Source organism: Muntiacus reevesi, chromosome 4 (assembly GCF_963930625.1).
Source record: "Muntiacus reevesi chromosome 4, mMunRee1.1, whole genome shotgun sequence".
In the NCBI taxonomy this organism is placed as follows: Eukaryota; Metazoa; Chordata; class Mammalia; order Artiodactyla; family Cervidae; genus Muntiacus; species Muntiacus reevesi.
The window spans coordinates 67,564,371-67,580,512 of record NC_089252.1 but is presented as its reverse complement, the minus strand read 5'-3'; the positions used below and the strand labels follow the sequence as shown (position 1 = coordinate 67,580,512).

Genomic DNA, 16,142 nt, shown 5'->3' with positions numbered 1-16,142 from the left:
CACTCCTTTTAGGATTTCCAGACCCACCCCTGGCTCCTGCAGTATCGTGCGCGGTGGACCCTTCTAGTCTCTACTTGTCCCTCACCACACAGCGTGACACCAGAACTCCAGAGCGTTACAGGGCAAGGGTTATGGAAGAAGCTTCACTGGCAAGAGGGAAGGCTTCAGTGAGGCTGTTGGTGAGAGAGAAGCAGGACTTCTCTCGGCCCTTCCGTCTTCCTCCGGGGAGGCCCGCTGGGCCCTCAGTGCAGAGAGGCACTCGGCTGGAAAGGCCTGTCCCTTTTCAGAAGGGCGAGCGTGGGGAGGGGACAGCGGTACTGGTGCTGACAAGCCTAGCAAGTCCCGAAAGCAGCTGTCCAGCGCTGCGCGCTGAGAGCCTTTGAATATTTAGGGGCAGAAAGCTCCTAATCCTACTGGTCCCACTGGAGCACTGTCTTGCCAACCTGGAGAAAGCGCCCAGGTTTCTCCTGACTCCTAGGACTCCCAGCATACTTGGAATGGAAGGAGACGGGTGACTCGCCTGTTCTCACATGTGCCGTTTAAATGTGGAGTCTGTCATGTCTAGGCCACATCAGTGAGTTGGGTCATTTCCCTAGAGGGTGAGTCAGATGACTGTATTTTTTTTTTTATCATTTGTTGTTGCCCAACTCTTTGTGACCCCATGGACTACAGCATGCCTGGCTTCCCTGTTCTTCACTATCTCCTGGAGTTTGCTCAAATTCATGTCCATTATCAGTGATGCTATCTAACCATCTCATCATCTGTTGACCCCTTCTCCTCCTGCCCTCAATCTTTCCCAGCATCAGGGTTTTTTCTAATGTCAGCTGTTCACATCAGGTGGCCAGAGTATTGGAGTTTCAGCTTCAGCATCAGTCCTTCCAGTGGATATTCAGGACTGATTTCCTTTAGGATTGACTGGTTTGATCTCCCTGCTGTCCAAGGGACTCTCAAGAGTCTTCTCCAACACCACAATTCACACTCAGCCTTCTTCATGGTCCAATTCTCACATCCATACATGACTACTGGAAAAATTATAGCTTTGACTTTACGGGCCTATGTCAGCAAAGTGATATCTCTGCCTTTTAATACACTGTTGGGTTTGTCATAGTTTTCCTACCAAGGAGCAAGCATCTGTTAGTTGCATAGCTGCAGTCACCACTTGCATTGATTTTGGAGCCCAAGAAAATAAAATATGTCACTGCTTCTACGTTTTCCCCATCTATTTGCCTTGAAATAATGGGGCCAAATGCCATGATATTAGTTTTTTTTAATGTTAAGCTTCAAGCCAGCTTTTTAAAAATTCCCTCATTTTGCTTTCTCACCTGTGGTAAACACTGATCAGATTCACCGTTTTACAGAGGTGTTAGCATTGTTCCCAGTAAGCAAGCCCCATTGGATTGGTTATACTCTGCTGAACTCGAGTGACAAATAGAGTTTGGTCAAGGAGACTCTCAGCTCTCATTTTCCAGAGTCCAGGAGGCTTGTTACCAGGGATAATCTCTCAGCATGACCTGGTTCCAGCTCATTGTTCTCAGACAAGTATGGGGTGTCCCGGCAAATCTTTGCCAAATTGTGCCACACCTGGTTAATATTCAGCCTAGTGATATGTTACCTATGGGACGATGTGGGTGAACTCTGTTGTCACTGTGACAGTCACAGGGTTACTTTTTAAACGGTCTTAAATTAATTTGATCAACCACTTGAGAAACCACATACCTGATTTTTGGTGGATGTGAATACAGACAGCCGCGTCCTGAGAGCTTGTCTGGGATTCAGAGTTACAGTTAGGGCCTGCCAGAGACCACAGGGTGAATCTCCTTGTCTTGGTTTTCTGGCCGCGTCACACGGCGTCTTAGTTCCCCAGCTAGGGACCACACCTGTGCCTCCTGCATTGGAAGTGTGGAGCCTTAAATACTGGACCACCAGAGAAGTCCTCAGGATGGATTTCTTATAAGACAACATCCTTTTTCAGCTAGAAGGGCCCCTAGAATACTCTGCAGCCATCTAGAGTTGAATTTCCTGCCCCCATGATCTTTGACTCACTCTTGAGGGGAAGTCTCAGGGATCAAATGTTGCTGAGCAAAGGTGCTTGGGAACTTCTTGATGTGCTTAAAATATTCAGCACGTTCTCTCTGCTTGTTCTGTTTCTGTCTTATTGTTAGGGCTCCTTATCTGTGGCTCATTCTCTAGGTGCATTGTCTCCTTTTAGTCAGAACTTCATGGTGACTCAGATGATAAAGAGTCTGCCTGCAGTTCGGGAGACCCGGGTCCCATCCCTGGGTTAGAATGACCCCGTGGAGAAGGAAAATGGCAACCCCCCCCCCCAGTATTCTTGCCTGGAAAATCCCATAGACAGAGGAGCCTGGCAGGCTAAAGTTCATGGGGTCGCGAAGAGTCGGACGCAACTTCACTTTCCAGAGAACTTTTCCCCTTCTAATCTCATTTAAGAGGTTTTCTTTTATATCCTCTCATTTCCTAAGTGTGGTCCCCCCTTTATATTCCTTACTGTGCTACTTAGTCTGACCTAGAAAGGGGTTTGGTACAGTACTATAAACTAGTATATTCTCATACTATTTTTATCTGAATTCATGGATTTGATCTGGTTCTTACTAAATATGAGAGAATCAAAATCATGACATTTTCTGTGCTGCACTTTAAACGGTTCCTTTCAAAAGACGCATCGGCTTTGGTTTGGCCGGCATGTGGTGTTGGGGAAGGTAGGGGCACTAATGCTAATATTTCTGTGTATGGGTAACAAGTTATTTCCTATTCCATCCAGCAGGGAGTCTACTGGAAATAAGAGTGTCTTATTCCATCATAGTCTGAGAAGCAATTACTTATAAATGTGTCAGAAACACTAGTGCAAATATGGTATCTGAATCCATTTTGATGGCCTGTTATCCTGTCCCTGAAACAAAATAGTAGTTGGCAGCCCAGACCTGTGGCAGGTGTGGGAGGGCTGGGTGGAGAGCAGAGAACGGCCTACAGTTTGTGGGGTAGAGTTAAAGCCTTCCCTCGGAATGAACTTGAGTGTTTGGGTGACGTTTACCTGTGTTCTTTTCTGTTTTGTTTCCCTTGCTTACCTCAGCTAACCTCACTTGCAGTTTGAATTAATTTTGTATATAGGTTCTCTATTTGGGGGTGGTGGCAGTTCCCCACCCTCACCCATGCCCTTGACACTTTTAGGGGGTGCTATGCAGCATGCCGGGGGGTGGGTCTTAATTCCCGGCCCAGGGATCAAACCCAGGCCCCCTGCATTAGAAGCACAGAGCCCTCACCCCGGGAGAGCTGGGGTCATCCCTAATGTTTTCTTTATAGAAATATAACTCTTCCTAATTTCTTAGGGACACAGACCTTAATTTTGAATTACAGTATCAAATTTTTTAATAAAAATTTTACCTAAGAAACCATTTTATTCTTGTTGAGTTAGAATTCTTTGCACCAAATATTATTAATTGTACCTATAACCTAGGTATCCAAGAAGAAGACAGCCCACTTACAAAATGTGTAAATTAGAGTTTGCTTTTGTATGCTTTTCTGTTACAGGTTAGTGTTTGTGCTCTTTAGCTGGGACAGTTTAAAAGTGTTCATTTCCCCCACTTATTCCGTAGAGCATCATTAGAGTTGTATTCCATGACCGACGACTCCAGTATACAGAGCATCAGCAGCTTGAAGGTTGGAAGTGGAATCGCCCGGGAGACAGACTCCTCGACTTAGGTACAGGCGGCGTCAGGGGGCCTGCTGGTACACTGGCACCACACCGCGCGTGATCGTGTGGGGGAGGTCTGATGTCAGCAGATCCTGCGTGACTTGAGTTGTTTTATGGTTAAAACTGAAGTTGGGGTGTGTGTGTGCGCGCGCGCGCTTACAGAAACTGAGCCAGAGATTTTACGAGTTTGAAATCATTTAGATCATTGTTGACTGGCATCAATCCCTCATTTTCTTAATAAAATGAAATAGAAACAAACCATGGTGGGAGAAAGTATGATACACAGTAAGTGGGCTGAGGTTGAAGTGTTTGACCATGGCGAACATTGGGAAAAAGCGCGGTATAATTTCATTAGCACATAATCATCTTAGTTGTAACCTTTTAATTGGTTTGTTCCTATGTCACTTCTTTTTAAAATGCAGATATTCCAATGTCCGTGGGAATAATTGACACCAGGACAAATCCAAGCCAGTTAAATGCAGTTGAATTTCTTTGGGATCCTGCAAAACGCACATCTGCTTTCATTCAGGTTTGGAGTTTCACATTGTTACAAGCTCGCTAGCCTCATTGTTCAGAAGGCCGCGGGTGAGACTGAATGCTTGGGTGCAGCATCTTATTTTCCTTAATGCTTATTTGTAAACTGTCTTGTAGTGTCTTTTGTATACACAAACATACACTGTTAAATTGGAGTTAATCTACTAAGTTCATCATGTATAGACATTAACATATAGAGACAATCTGATGTGTAAAGCATTATTTAAATACTACATTTACCACTGGTAGTAACAATAATTAACACTTCTTGTCAGAATGCATTTCTCTGGAACAAAACCTATTTTTAAAGGAGATGATTGAAAAGTATAGTCTTAAGAAAAACTATACTATAAAAAGTATAGTCTAGCTTTGTTTAAAAATATTTTAACACTGAAAATTTCAGACCCCCATAAAAGGAGGAGAAGATAATGAATTGTCTGTGTGCGCGTCCCTGGCTTCTACAGATACTATAATTTCCCCTCTTTTGTTTCTTGGTGGAATACTGTAAGGCAATCCTCAGGCATTCCATTTGACTTGTGAATGCTCAGTTTGTATCTCCTAAGAGATCAGTTTTTGAAAAAACAAATATATAGTATTATTATATGTAAAATAAAATCAACAGTAATTCTGATATTCAGTATATTCAAATTTGTCAGTGATGGTATTAAAATTTGCCGAGTAGGTGATCTTTATATAGAAAAGGAAGATTGCTCCTGAGCAGCCTAAGTAGACTCTGGTTTGTGTGAACTTTAGAGAATCTTCAGTATTTTGCATTTTTGGGTCCTCCAAGCAGCGTCCCCCATCAGCTAACCGGGCCGTGTCACTTGTTACCTCTCACACTGTTCATCTGACAGGGTGTCTGGTCATGTGGTGAATGAGAGGGATGTACAAGCTGGCCGTATATCTCAGTCTTAGTGTAGAGATCCGTTTAACCTTGAGTTCTTCGAAGAGGAGACGTGTCGCCATCAGAAATTACTAAAGTCTTGATACTGACACCGTGTGGTACCCTGAGGCCGTCCCCGAGGTGGCGTGGGAAGAGGGCGCAGAAGTGGTGGGGACTGCGGCCGCCCTCAGAGCCTCAGATGGATGCCCGTGGGGCTGGGTGAGCCTTGTGGACTGTGGAAGTCCCAGGCAGAGTGCCACAGGCTGATGACAGGAGCAGCAGCGAGGTGGCCAGCTGGCTGGACTCCGGCGTCCTGGGAGTGGAGGGCAAGCCCTGGGGCTCTGAGTAGTGGCGTGAGGGTCCTGTGGATTAAGCCACGTGCAGGTTCAGGACCAGCGGCTGGTCTGGGGTGGGGGTCGGGGACAGACTCAGGAAAGCCACTGCACTGATGGAGCTCATCGTCGTTGGAGCCCGCCCTGTGTTAGAGGTGAGGCACTGGAGGGGGCAGTTCAGAAGGGCTCAGTTGGATCTGGGAAGGGAAAGTCATATGAGGAAGGAATTCCTGACAGATAGCTGGCTCATAGGTGGGAGTCTGTGTGAAAGGCTCTTGAGTTTGCCTGTGGCGGGACTTCTGAAAGGCAGCAGGGCCGAAGGGTGACCAGTGCAGGGCCTGGACCCATTTCAGCTCGAGTCATCTTCTAGGTACACTGCATCAGCACCGAATTCACTCCCCGGAAGCACGGAGGTGAGAAGGGAGTGCCTTTTAGGATCCAGGTTGACACCTTCAAGCAGAATGAAAATGGAGAATACACAGATCACCTACACTCAGCTAGCTGCCAAATCAAAGTTTTTAAGGTGAGAGCTGGAAAGCAGGCTTTGAGGAAGTGAGGCCTGGCGTTGCTTGTGAAAGGTGCGCGTCTGAGGCCTGATAGATGAAAAGGTCTGCTTTGTTTTTAAGCCAAAAGGTGCAGATAGGAAACAAAAAACAGACCGGGAGAAGATGGAGAAGCGAGCTGCGCACGAGAAGGAGAAGTACCAGCCGTCCTACGACACCACGGTCCTCACGGAGGTAATGCGGTGCCCCCCGCTCCGAGGAGAGGCCGAGCGGTGCCCCCGGGCGCCACCGCGAGGATGAGTTTCGGCTGCGGAGGGGCCGGGAAACTCGGGTGGTCAGTGGGCATAATGTTCTTGGTGAAATCTGCGGGGAAGATACTCTCTTTAAATTGGGGGAGTTTAAGTGATTCGTTTCCTGGGTGGGGTCTGGAATGAAGATGCTGAAATCCCAGTCGGGTCTCGGAAGCAGACTTACTTTAAAATCCCCGAAGTTGGTTAGACATTAAGCTGGGACCCAGAACGTCCGATGTTTGTCACGTCTGGGGTTTTGCATCTTCCTAAAACTTCTGAATCCTGCTGGTCGGACGTTTGTTAAATCGGATGGCGGAGACATGAACAGGGTGTTAGATCTTTCTCTGTGTAACGAAAAGACATTGATCCCAATCTTTGGTGTTTGTCCAGATGAGGCTTGAGCCTATAATTGAAGATGCAGTTGAACATGAGCAGAAAAAGTCCAGCAAGCGGACTTTGCCAGCAGACTACGGTGATTCTCTGGCAAAGCGAGGCAGTGTAAGGGGCTTCTTCTCTTTTCATTGTGCAAGAAACCCTGTGCAGTGTTAGATATAGGACCGACTTCCACTGAAACGTAAAGCCAAATTCGTTTTTGATGTCCTTGTCCTGATTGAATTTGCTTTTGTTTAGACTTCCTGCTTTCTGCTGGTTCCTCACTGAGGACAATTTCCTAAATCTAACACTTTAAAACAAAGTTGACCATATTGGGTGGTTTCGGAGGGGGGAAAAAATGACGCCCAAAACTGTGTTCGCTCCCTGCCTTCCTGCCCTCCTCTCCCCCTCCCTCCCTCCTTTGCGCACACACTCCCTTTATGAGCACTGACACTGATTGAACGTTCTTTTAGTAAAGTAGTTATTTCCGTGCAATTAAAAAAGGGTTTGTTTTCTCACATGTGAAAGTGATAAGAAAATGTCATGGATATTTAGAGAAATGATGGCAGCTAGCTTGATGTTAAAGTATGCAGTCCTGTGTGTCCCACTTCCCTGCATTTGCGCAAGAATGTGTGTCTGCGCTTTGAAAAGCCTGTTCAGCGGCACTGGTGGAAAGGCGGCCTGGGACTGTGTTAGCGGTTCCTCTTGGCACCTGCATCGCGACCTCATGCTTCAGGCCAGCCCAGGGCGCCTTGCTGCACTCAGCCCTGGTTCCCCACAGTGTGCAGTCCAGGGGGCCCTTGGTTGAATATGAACTTGATCAGCTTAGGAAGAGATAAGGCCTTTATTTCATATTTCATCAAACCGTTGACAGAGGATTATCCTGTGGTATTAACTTAGATCATCTCTATACCTGCAGTAAATGGAAACAGAAAACATTACTTTTTAAAAATAGCTGTCATCATATGTATTAATGGCCGCTGTATTCATCACTGCAGAGACTGTACTATCCAGGTGCCGAAAATGGACTTTCACCCTGACGCGTGCACTGGTAATTAACCGTAGACTGTGGAAGCCACAGGCACTATCACAGGGTTATTATTTCTGAAGAAAGCATTGAGTGAAAATACTGTAAATGCTTCTGTACATAGTAAAACTGAAAATGTCCTTCTCTGAGGGGTGAGGGGGCCCCACGCATGTTGCATTTTCTTTAAGTGGGTGTTTTGGGTTCACATCACAGGTCGTGTGGAACAGCTGTATGCTCTGTTCCCTCAGACGTCCACCCCTCCAGTTTTGTTTCTCTTCTCCTCTTTTCCCAGCTGAAGACACAGATGGTTCTCAGTAAACTTTTTGGGGGGAAGCCTGGTAACTCAAGTCATTTTCCCACTCTTGTTGTAAACTAACTAAAATGAATGGGTTCTGATTATAAATTAAATGTGACATAGCCCAGCTCTAATTTGTAGATGGTAGAACTGTTAGGAATTCATGATTCTTAGGTCTGAAGTGTGCAAAATGTCAGCAGAGCAGCGACCTGTCAGCAGATCGGCATGTCCTCCCGGTGTGCATCGCCTGCTGCCCCAGACTGCGTTTGGTTAAGACTAGTGGGTAGTTAGAGCTCTTCTTGGAAACCTGTTTGTTAAAAACAAGGTACAGATTAATTCCTTAGAAAAGAAAGTCTGCGGCATTTTGTATATTTCTTCGAGTGCCTGCAAAAGCCGGCCAGTTATCTGAGAGTGCCAGCTGACTTAGAGTGGGAAGGTCCAGACTCACCTGCCGAAGCTGCAGGGTGCGGTGTGAGACAGTCCTGCGTGAAGAGAGGCCACCCTGTAGATTCCCAGGAGCGCAGCACAGCCGGGCCCTCCACGTCGCCACTGGTCTTAGCATCTGAGCTGTGTTGCATGGGCTTGGATTTGGGCTGTCAGGGCCTGCGGTCTGCCAATGGGTCCTCACTTTCTGTTCCTCCCAGGGAGGGACTTTGTTCACAAGGGCACCAAAGGTGGCAGCCTGTGAGTCCAGGTCGGGTATTGCTGGAACCTTGCGGAAGCAGTACCATTGCTTGAAAAGCAATACCATGTAAAGCCATGAAGAATGAGAAGGTAGAAGAAACACTGAAAATACTCCTTGGTGTGCCTGGCCCTCATAGGTCGAGACTAAGAAAAACCTATGAAACATGCAGGTGGGAGAGTCTTGACATTTCACCCAGGCTGGCCGTTGAACAACCTGCGAAATCTGTCTTTTCTAAAAGTAGAGGCCAGTTTGCATTGAGTGCTGGTTTTCCAGTGTTCAGTGAATCGAGTCTCTTAATTATTGGGCAAGTTTTAGATACCAGTTAATAGCCCTGCTTTTCTGATGCTAGACGAATCTAGATATGTAAAAGTGAGATAAGTATGTTGATGGAATTACAGTAAATTTGGTGTCTTTGCTGTACTTACTACCTGCCATGCTGACTTGGAGATATTGATGGCTTCGTTTTCTCAGTTATATAGCTGGCAGTAATTACCAAAGTGGATTTGGGGACTCGATAGGAAAAAGTCTGAGCTGTGTAGATATGCGTGTTGTGCTGTGTTGTTGGAGTGTGAATTGGGGAGGATGGTGTCTGCACCATCATCAGGAAGGTCTGCCGCAGAGAGAGGTGGCCGTGAGCATTTGACACAAGCGAGTTAGGAGGCCTGTCAGGCGGCGCTCAGGGCCTTGTGTGCCTCATACTGTAGGTGCTGAGGAAGTCCTACTTGGCAAGCTGGAAAGAACAAAAGCCTTAGTTTGAAAAGAGCGGGCATTGGGAAAAGTCATGTATAGTGAAATTGGTATGACGTGCCAGCGGTTTAGCAAGGCATTGCAGCCAGGTGGGATGTCATTTAGATGTCAAGTTGATGCCAGTTGAAACATCAAGTCTGCAGTCATTTTCCCTGCTTCTGAGGGGGTGTCTAATGGGTAGTTGGGAAGAATGCCGAGATTCTGGGACGTCTGTTTTCATTTTCACCCATGTTACTGAAGGGTGTCAGACACGCTGTTGAGCTCCTGTAACCTTTGGGGAGACTTGGTTTCTGTCCTCAAGAGTCCTTCAGACTAGTGGTCTTGACTTCACACAAAAGAACTTTGAGAAAGAGTACAATTCCCTTGCACATTTTTAGATTGACATCCGAAAGTTTTCGTCATAAATTTAAATAGTTGGAAAGCAAATTTTTTTCTGACATAGTGACTATCTGTATGTATGACTTAAGGTGAAGCCAGCACATTAACCCTCTAAGTTTGAAAGCTTGGTGGCTCAAATGGTAAAGAATCTGCCTGCATTGCAGGAGACACAGGTTTGATCCCTGGGTCAGGAAGATCCCCTGGAGGTGGGCATGGCAACCCACGTCAGTATTCTTGCCTGGAAGATTCCATGGTCAGAGGAGCCTGGCAGGCTACAGTCCATGGGGTCACAAAGAGTCAGATATGACTGAATGACTAACACTTTCACACTTAACTTCTTGATCTCATGTTTTCTCTTTCATGCCCCTTAAATAACTTTGTCCAAATAGGACATGCTTTCATGCTTGAAAAACTTTAAAAAATCACCCTAACTACTTTTTTACCACAAACTTAATATAAGTTGAAATTTCATTTTTAAAAGTTGCTATGACCATTATAAAGCTTAAATTAGTTGAGGAATTTAAAACTTATTATTTGTACCAATTTATCAGAACAGAAAATCATATACATTTTGATGAGTAATTGCTAAGTATAAAAGTAGAAATGTTATTGGAAATATATTTTGAATGATGAAGATAGAACACACTATAAATTTTTTGTAGATGAGAAACTGTTTAGATACATTTATTTTTCTTTTCAGCAGTGTGTCATTCAGGCCTTGGAACTCCTTCTGAGATACCTGCCAGAAATTCCAGTGATCTCTTTTTTGTATGATCTGATGGATCCATCTCTGTCAGCTGACCAGATGTCTTCCTGAATTATTTTGAAAGCAAAAAGTTGAAAACCCCTTGACATGCAGGAGTTTTTCCGAGTCATGTACTTCCTCAGTATCCATCCTAGTATCTTTGAATGGTCTTTAGCCCAGCTTTTGGCAGAGTCTCGTACCCTGCAGCCGAGGTGAGAGGAGGCCTTTTTGTGTCAGTTGGGAGGAGGTGATGACGACAGCGGAGCCTGGCAGCCGGGGGTGTAGTCATCCCTGGAAAGAACACCCGTGGCGTGGATGGAGCCCCTCCGTCCTCAGCGCTCAGACCTCCCGCGCAGCATGTGTCGGCTTCAGCTTTGTCAGTGCTCCTAACTGTACGGTTGACGTGTCTCCGGATCTTTGGCTCTGTGTTTGGTCAGAAGTGTGAAAAACACTGAAGTCCACTCTGCCCCTTCCAGACGACATGCACGCATAGCTAGATGGCTGCAGGCAGGACCGTCTGCGGTTCTGGCGTTGTGACCCTGGGCCTGTCCGTCTTCCTCGGGGCGTCCACCCGAGAGAGGAAGTGCCCGTGCCGGGGCCTGCTCCTGGGGAGGCGGGCGAGAGCCGCCCCGAGGGACAGTCGTGTGCCTGTCAGCACGCATGGGTGCTTCCGAGCCCTTGCTTGCCTCTGCTGTCCTTCAGGCCTGATAGGTGCCTCCTGGGGAATGGAGGAAGGTGGGCGTCCTCGAGATCACAACGTAGCGGTACTTAAGTGCGCATCTGAAATGCCCTTGGGAGAGCTGGCCGCTGTCCTCAGTCACCTCAGGGCCGTCTGAGGGTAGTCAGGGTCTAGAGGCCACAGAACAGGAAACATTTCACTGACGCACACACACATGCACGCACACGCATGTGCACAGAGTCAGTCTGACTGTTTCTGTGAGGTTGCTTGACAATGTCAGGTGTCTTGTGTTTCATGATCTTGCATTTGGCCAGAGTAGAGAGTGAATTACAAGACTGTCTCTGCCGCATCCCGGAGAAGCGAATCATTCACGTGTCTTCGTTTCTGCCCGCAGTGCTCCCCGTGGCCCGATACCCCCACAGCCTACGTGAACAACAGCCCGTCCGCGGCCCCCGCCTTCACGTCCCCGCCGCAGAGCGCCTGCAGCGTCCCGGACAGGTAGCGGTGTGCGCGCCGCGCGGGGCCCCGGGCTGCCTCGCTCCTTAGCTCCTCTCTAAGTCACGGCAGCCGTCGGGTGTGTGTCTGGGGTACCTGGTAATTAAGAGACAGCCTGCTGCTGAGCAAAATCGTCGTTTCTTCACCCTCCAGCCTTTTCCTTCCTAGCCCCTGTGCCTCAAACACTCACAACTGTGGGACTCAGAAAAGGGTGCGCTTTCAAGATATCTTCTTTGTGAGATAAAAACAGCATTGATGAGGTCGTGGGTAGGGAGAAGACTGAGTTGTTAAGGGGAGACTGACTTGAACAGGTTACGGCTGCGTTTATGATAAGGTGCACTGGTCTTCATGCTCACCGTGTCAGACAAGGATTATTTTCTGCCCTCTCCCAGAGACACTCATTTTTTAAAAATTAAGTGGTTAAACTTAAAAGGAAGGACTTTTCATTTCTAAAGACTTGTTCTGGTTTTAGAAGTAGGAATAGTGGGCTTTATTCATCCTCTTTTCTGGCCTGTCAGCAGCAGCACCTGGTGAGTAGTTGGATCAGAAGGTCCTCACTCTTAGGACGTTGCTTACTGGGAAGGAACGTAACTTTCATAATTGGGTTAAAACCATAAAGGAGAGAATTCCCCGTCAGCCCAGCAGCTAGAACTCAGTGCTCCTGCTGCAGCCGCGTGCAGTCCCTGGTCAGGAAGGTCTCACGAGTCATGTGGTGCAGCCAGAAAAGAGAGGAGAAGCCTTTTTACACTCCATGCTGACAAGGTCGGACTCGGCTCAGGCTGCTGTAATTAAATGCCATGGACTGAGTGGCTTATAAACAACAGGAGGTCACTCCTGGTCTGAAGGCTGGACGCCCAGGTCTAGGGGCCTGCAGGGTGGTTCTGGTGAGCAGTGTCTCCCGGGCCGCGCGCTGCCAGCCCGCGTGCTCCCTACTAGTGAGCAGAGTGCAGGCAGCCACTCACCAGGTCTCCGATCCCTCTCCTGGGGCCCAGCCTCACGGCTCCATCCACTGCCCATTATGTCCCAAGGCCCTCCTATAGTGCCCATCACGCTGCAGGTAGGGTGATTTTTTGAGGGAACATGAACATTTAGTCTAACAGGGTCTGGTGAGAGAAAAAGAAGGGAAAAAAAAAGGCCTTTTCCCTGAGGAGCTGGATAGATAAGAGGCCACTTGTCTCCACGTAGGTTATTGTGGTTCAGGAGGTGGAGGTCACTCTTGGACTTGGGACCAGCTTCTTACCACAGAGGGGACTGAACAGTCCTAGAAAGCTACGAGCGGAGCGGAGCGATCACGTGCATGCCGGCTCACCAGATCTTTCCTGGGACCCCACTGTGGTCCCCACACTGCTCGGGGTGCTCTGAGATGAGTGAAGCCCCATCCGGAGGAGCTCGGGCTCCAGTGGGCGGGGACAGTGAACCGACGGCATGATGGACCCGAGAAACTGGGGTGCGGGGGCTGAGAAGGGACCCAGAAGGCAAATGCCCCCCCCCCTCCCCCACGCAGCTGCCCTCATTCTTCCCGGGAAACAAGGGTGGCGGCTCACATTGGTTCCTTTTGTTCTCTTGCATTTCACCCTCTTTAATGGTGGATAAATGTATTCATTAAAGGGGTTTTATTTTCTATTTTGGCTTAGGTCCGTTTAGATCATTTCGTATAGCTCATTATTAAAGTAGACTCTTTTTGCTGTTATTTTCCACTGTTTACCTTACTTGATTCTCATATTTTTTCCCTAACGAAAATAAATGAGAATCCTTCATTTTCCTGGCACCCCTGGAAATGGAACCCTTGTGTTTCATGACACTTGACTTCCTTGCTAGAACAGATGGAGAAGCCAGAAGTGAAACCATCTTCTGGTGTCAATCTTTTTGGGGTTTTTTTGCCACATTTGTGTGGTTTGTGAGATTTTTAGTTCCCAAACCAGGGCTCAAACCATGGCAGTGAACACACCAAGTCCTAACGACTAGGCCAGCAGGAAACTCGTCTTGATCTTATCGTCACACTGACCCCTGATCCGTTGTGCAGATTGCATGTGTTTACATTGCTCTGTCCCATGGTGTCATTTTAAATTCGCCTAGTATCCTTTAATGTCTTAATTAAAATATATATATATAACAATCATCCTTTTCTTCCTTCCTTCCTTATCCCCAGCAATTCTTCTTCCCCAAATCATCAGGGAGATGGAATTCCACAGGCCTCTAGTGAAGTAAGTGTCTTCACCCTAACCTGTCATGCATTCAGGGTGCTGCATTGTGAAGCCTCTGACGGAGGTGTGAACCGTTGTTTGGGTCACCGAATAGTCACACCTCTGCTCTTCGTGGGTGTGTTAAACTTTAAACCTGTAGGATTTCTCTGTTGTGTTTAAATGTCCTTCTTTATAACATGCCAGTGACTTGGGTGGGTTTTTTTTTGGTAAGTCTAAATAGTTTCTTCTGTTTATGTTCATTTTCTTTGTTAATAGCAACTTCAGCCTTCAGCCACGATCCAGGAAACACAACAGTGGCTGCTCAAAAACAGATTCTCTTCCTACACAAGACTGTTCTCCAATTTTTTAGGTATGTTTGTGTACACGCACACATACACTGTTTACTTATTTGTTTCTGGACTGTTATTAGCCTTAATTGAATACTGGAGCAGAAACTGTACATAGAATCATAAGTTGCCCAAGCCTGTGTGGGGCGGTCCTGTGTCCCCCCGGCGTCCCCAGGGGTGGATCTTGGAGACCCTTAGTGCGGCATTAGAACAGGAGCTCGATGCTACCTCAGCAGGTTTACATGCCCTTGTTTTTATATAGGTGTAAATGGACATGCACAATTTTTTTCACTTTATTAACTTTATGTAAATGTTGGCTTTGTGTAAGTTGCAGAGATAACACAGACGTTCTAGTGTGCCTTTTACTCGGCTCGTTACATAGTTGTAGTATGAAATCAAAGCCAGGAATTGGCATCGGTGCCGTGTGTGTGCACAGCTCTGTGTCGTCCTTATCACGTCTGTAGGTCCGTATAACCACCACCATCGGAGTCAGGGTGCAGAGCACTGATACCACCACGGCGTCTCCTGTGTGCCCCTCCCCCACCATCCCTAACATCTGGCAACCATTAGTCTGTTTTCTGTCTCCACGATTTTGTCATTTTGAAAACGTTACATAAATGGGATCATACAGTATGTGTCATAGTTACCTTTTCTCCCACCATAATGCCCTTACATCCATCTAAGATGTGGTATCACTTGTTCCTCATCATTGCTGTGTGGCTTTACATGGTAGGAATGTGCTCAGATATGGAATTTTATAGGCACGATTTCTCTTGCCTAGTAAGCCAAGGAAGTGTTTAGATGGAATGGTAGGGGGGACCGGCAGTGCTGCTTCCGGGGTGCTGTGGAAAACCCGCCAGGAGGCGCAGTAGTGATGCGCCGGCAGGGGCAGCATTTCCTCAACATGCTCAGCCCTGGGCCCTTTGCCTGCAGAACACCTGACGTGTCCCGGCCAGGCTCCTGGGCCACAGGAAAGCGGCAGCTGGCTCTCCCAGCCTCGTGAGAGAGCAGAGCGTGTGTGCACCCAGCTGCCCAGGGCAAAACCTGCTTGCGGAAGTTGGCTCCTGCTCAGCCCTTCCTGCGGTGCTGGTGCTGTGACCAGTCCTTCCTCGGACAGCCCTGTCTCTTTAAAATGAAAGTGCTGGGTTTCTTCTCATTGCTAGCGAGATCCACACTTTCAGGATTTATCTATGGACAAGCTAAACACTCCCGTGTGTGTTGGGTTGGAGGCCCCAGATGCTCACAGGGGAGATGGGAAGGACGCCGAACCCTGGGAAGGCCCTGCTGGCGGCCCAGGTTCCTGTTCTGTAGTTGTGTGAGTGCCGCTCACTAGGGGGTGGCCTCCCGCCTTCTGCTTCCCCTGGCAGCGTCCCCACAGCAGAGGTGGGGAGGAGCCCGTCGGGCGCTGCGGAGAGGCCCGCGGGGCTGCCAGGCCACTTATCGCCGCTCCCGTTGGCAGAGGTGCGTGTGGAAGGCCCCGGGCTCTGCTCACCCGACTCCACGGACGGCTCCATCAGGGCTTGTGCCCCACGGGAGACGTGCTTCTCTGGTCTCTCTTAAAAACTAGAAACTTAGAAGAGACTCTTAACATTCAAGCCCTCAAAAGTAGGTAACTCTATTATCTTGTTACATATGTAAGTGGATATTTATCATATGGAAGTCATGCTTTAATCTCGAGGGCATTTTAGTTTTCCCAATAAATTACATCTGAGCATCAATGAAGTGGGAAAACAAAAGGTTGTAGACACACTCAGACGTTAAACAGAGTCTGCAGCGCCCCTCTGGCACTTGACCAGCTCCAAAGAGGATGAGCAGCCTTTGTTAGTCTCATCCTTTTAAAGCAAATCCTGGGCACCAGGCCACGTACACACCACATATTGACAGAGGAAGTCTTCAGTATCATGTGCAGTTCTCTGCCATGCTTTTGTATTGAAACCG

The 16,142-nt window shown here is 47.6% G+C and overlaps 1 protein-coding gene across 2 annotated transcripts in view; it reads left to right on the top strand.

The window, feature by feature from the left end:
- The window catches only part of UBP1 (upstream binding protein 1), a 64,756-nt gene that overhangs the window by 41,434 nt on the left and 7,180 nt on the right, over window positions 1–16,142 (top strand). Inside the window, exons 5-12 of one of the 2 annotated variants that reach the window (XM_065932932.1) lie at window positions 3,612–3,717; window positions 4,132–4,238; window positions 5,829–5,981; window positions 6,085–6,195; window positions 6,642–6,749; window positions 11,574–11,677; window positions 13,824–13,878; window positions 14,134–14,227. In XM_065932932.1, the coding sequence (XP_065789004.1) occupies window positions 3,612–3,717; window positions 4,132–4,238; window positions 5,829–5,981; window positions 6,085–6,195; window positions 6,642–6,749; window positions 11,574–11,677; window positions 13,824–13,878; window positions 14,134–14,227 (838 nt within the window). The remainder of the gene's footprint in view (window positions 1–3,611; window positions 3,718–4,131; window positions 4,239–5,828; window positions 5,982–6,084; window positions 6,196–6,641; window positions 6,750–11,573; window positions 11,678–13,823; window positions 13,879–14,133; window positions 14,228–16,142) is intronic. The other variant, XM_065932933.1, reaches the window with a different exon arrangement.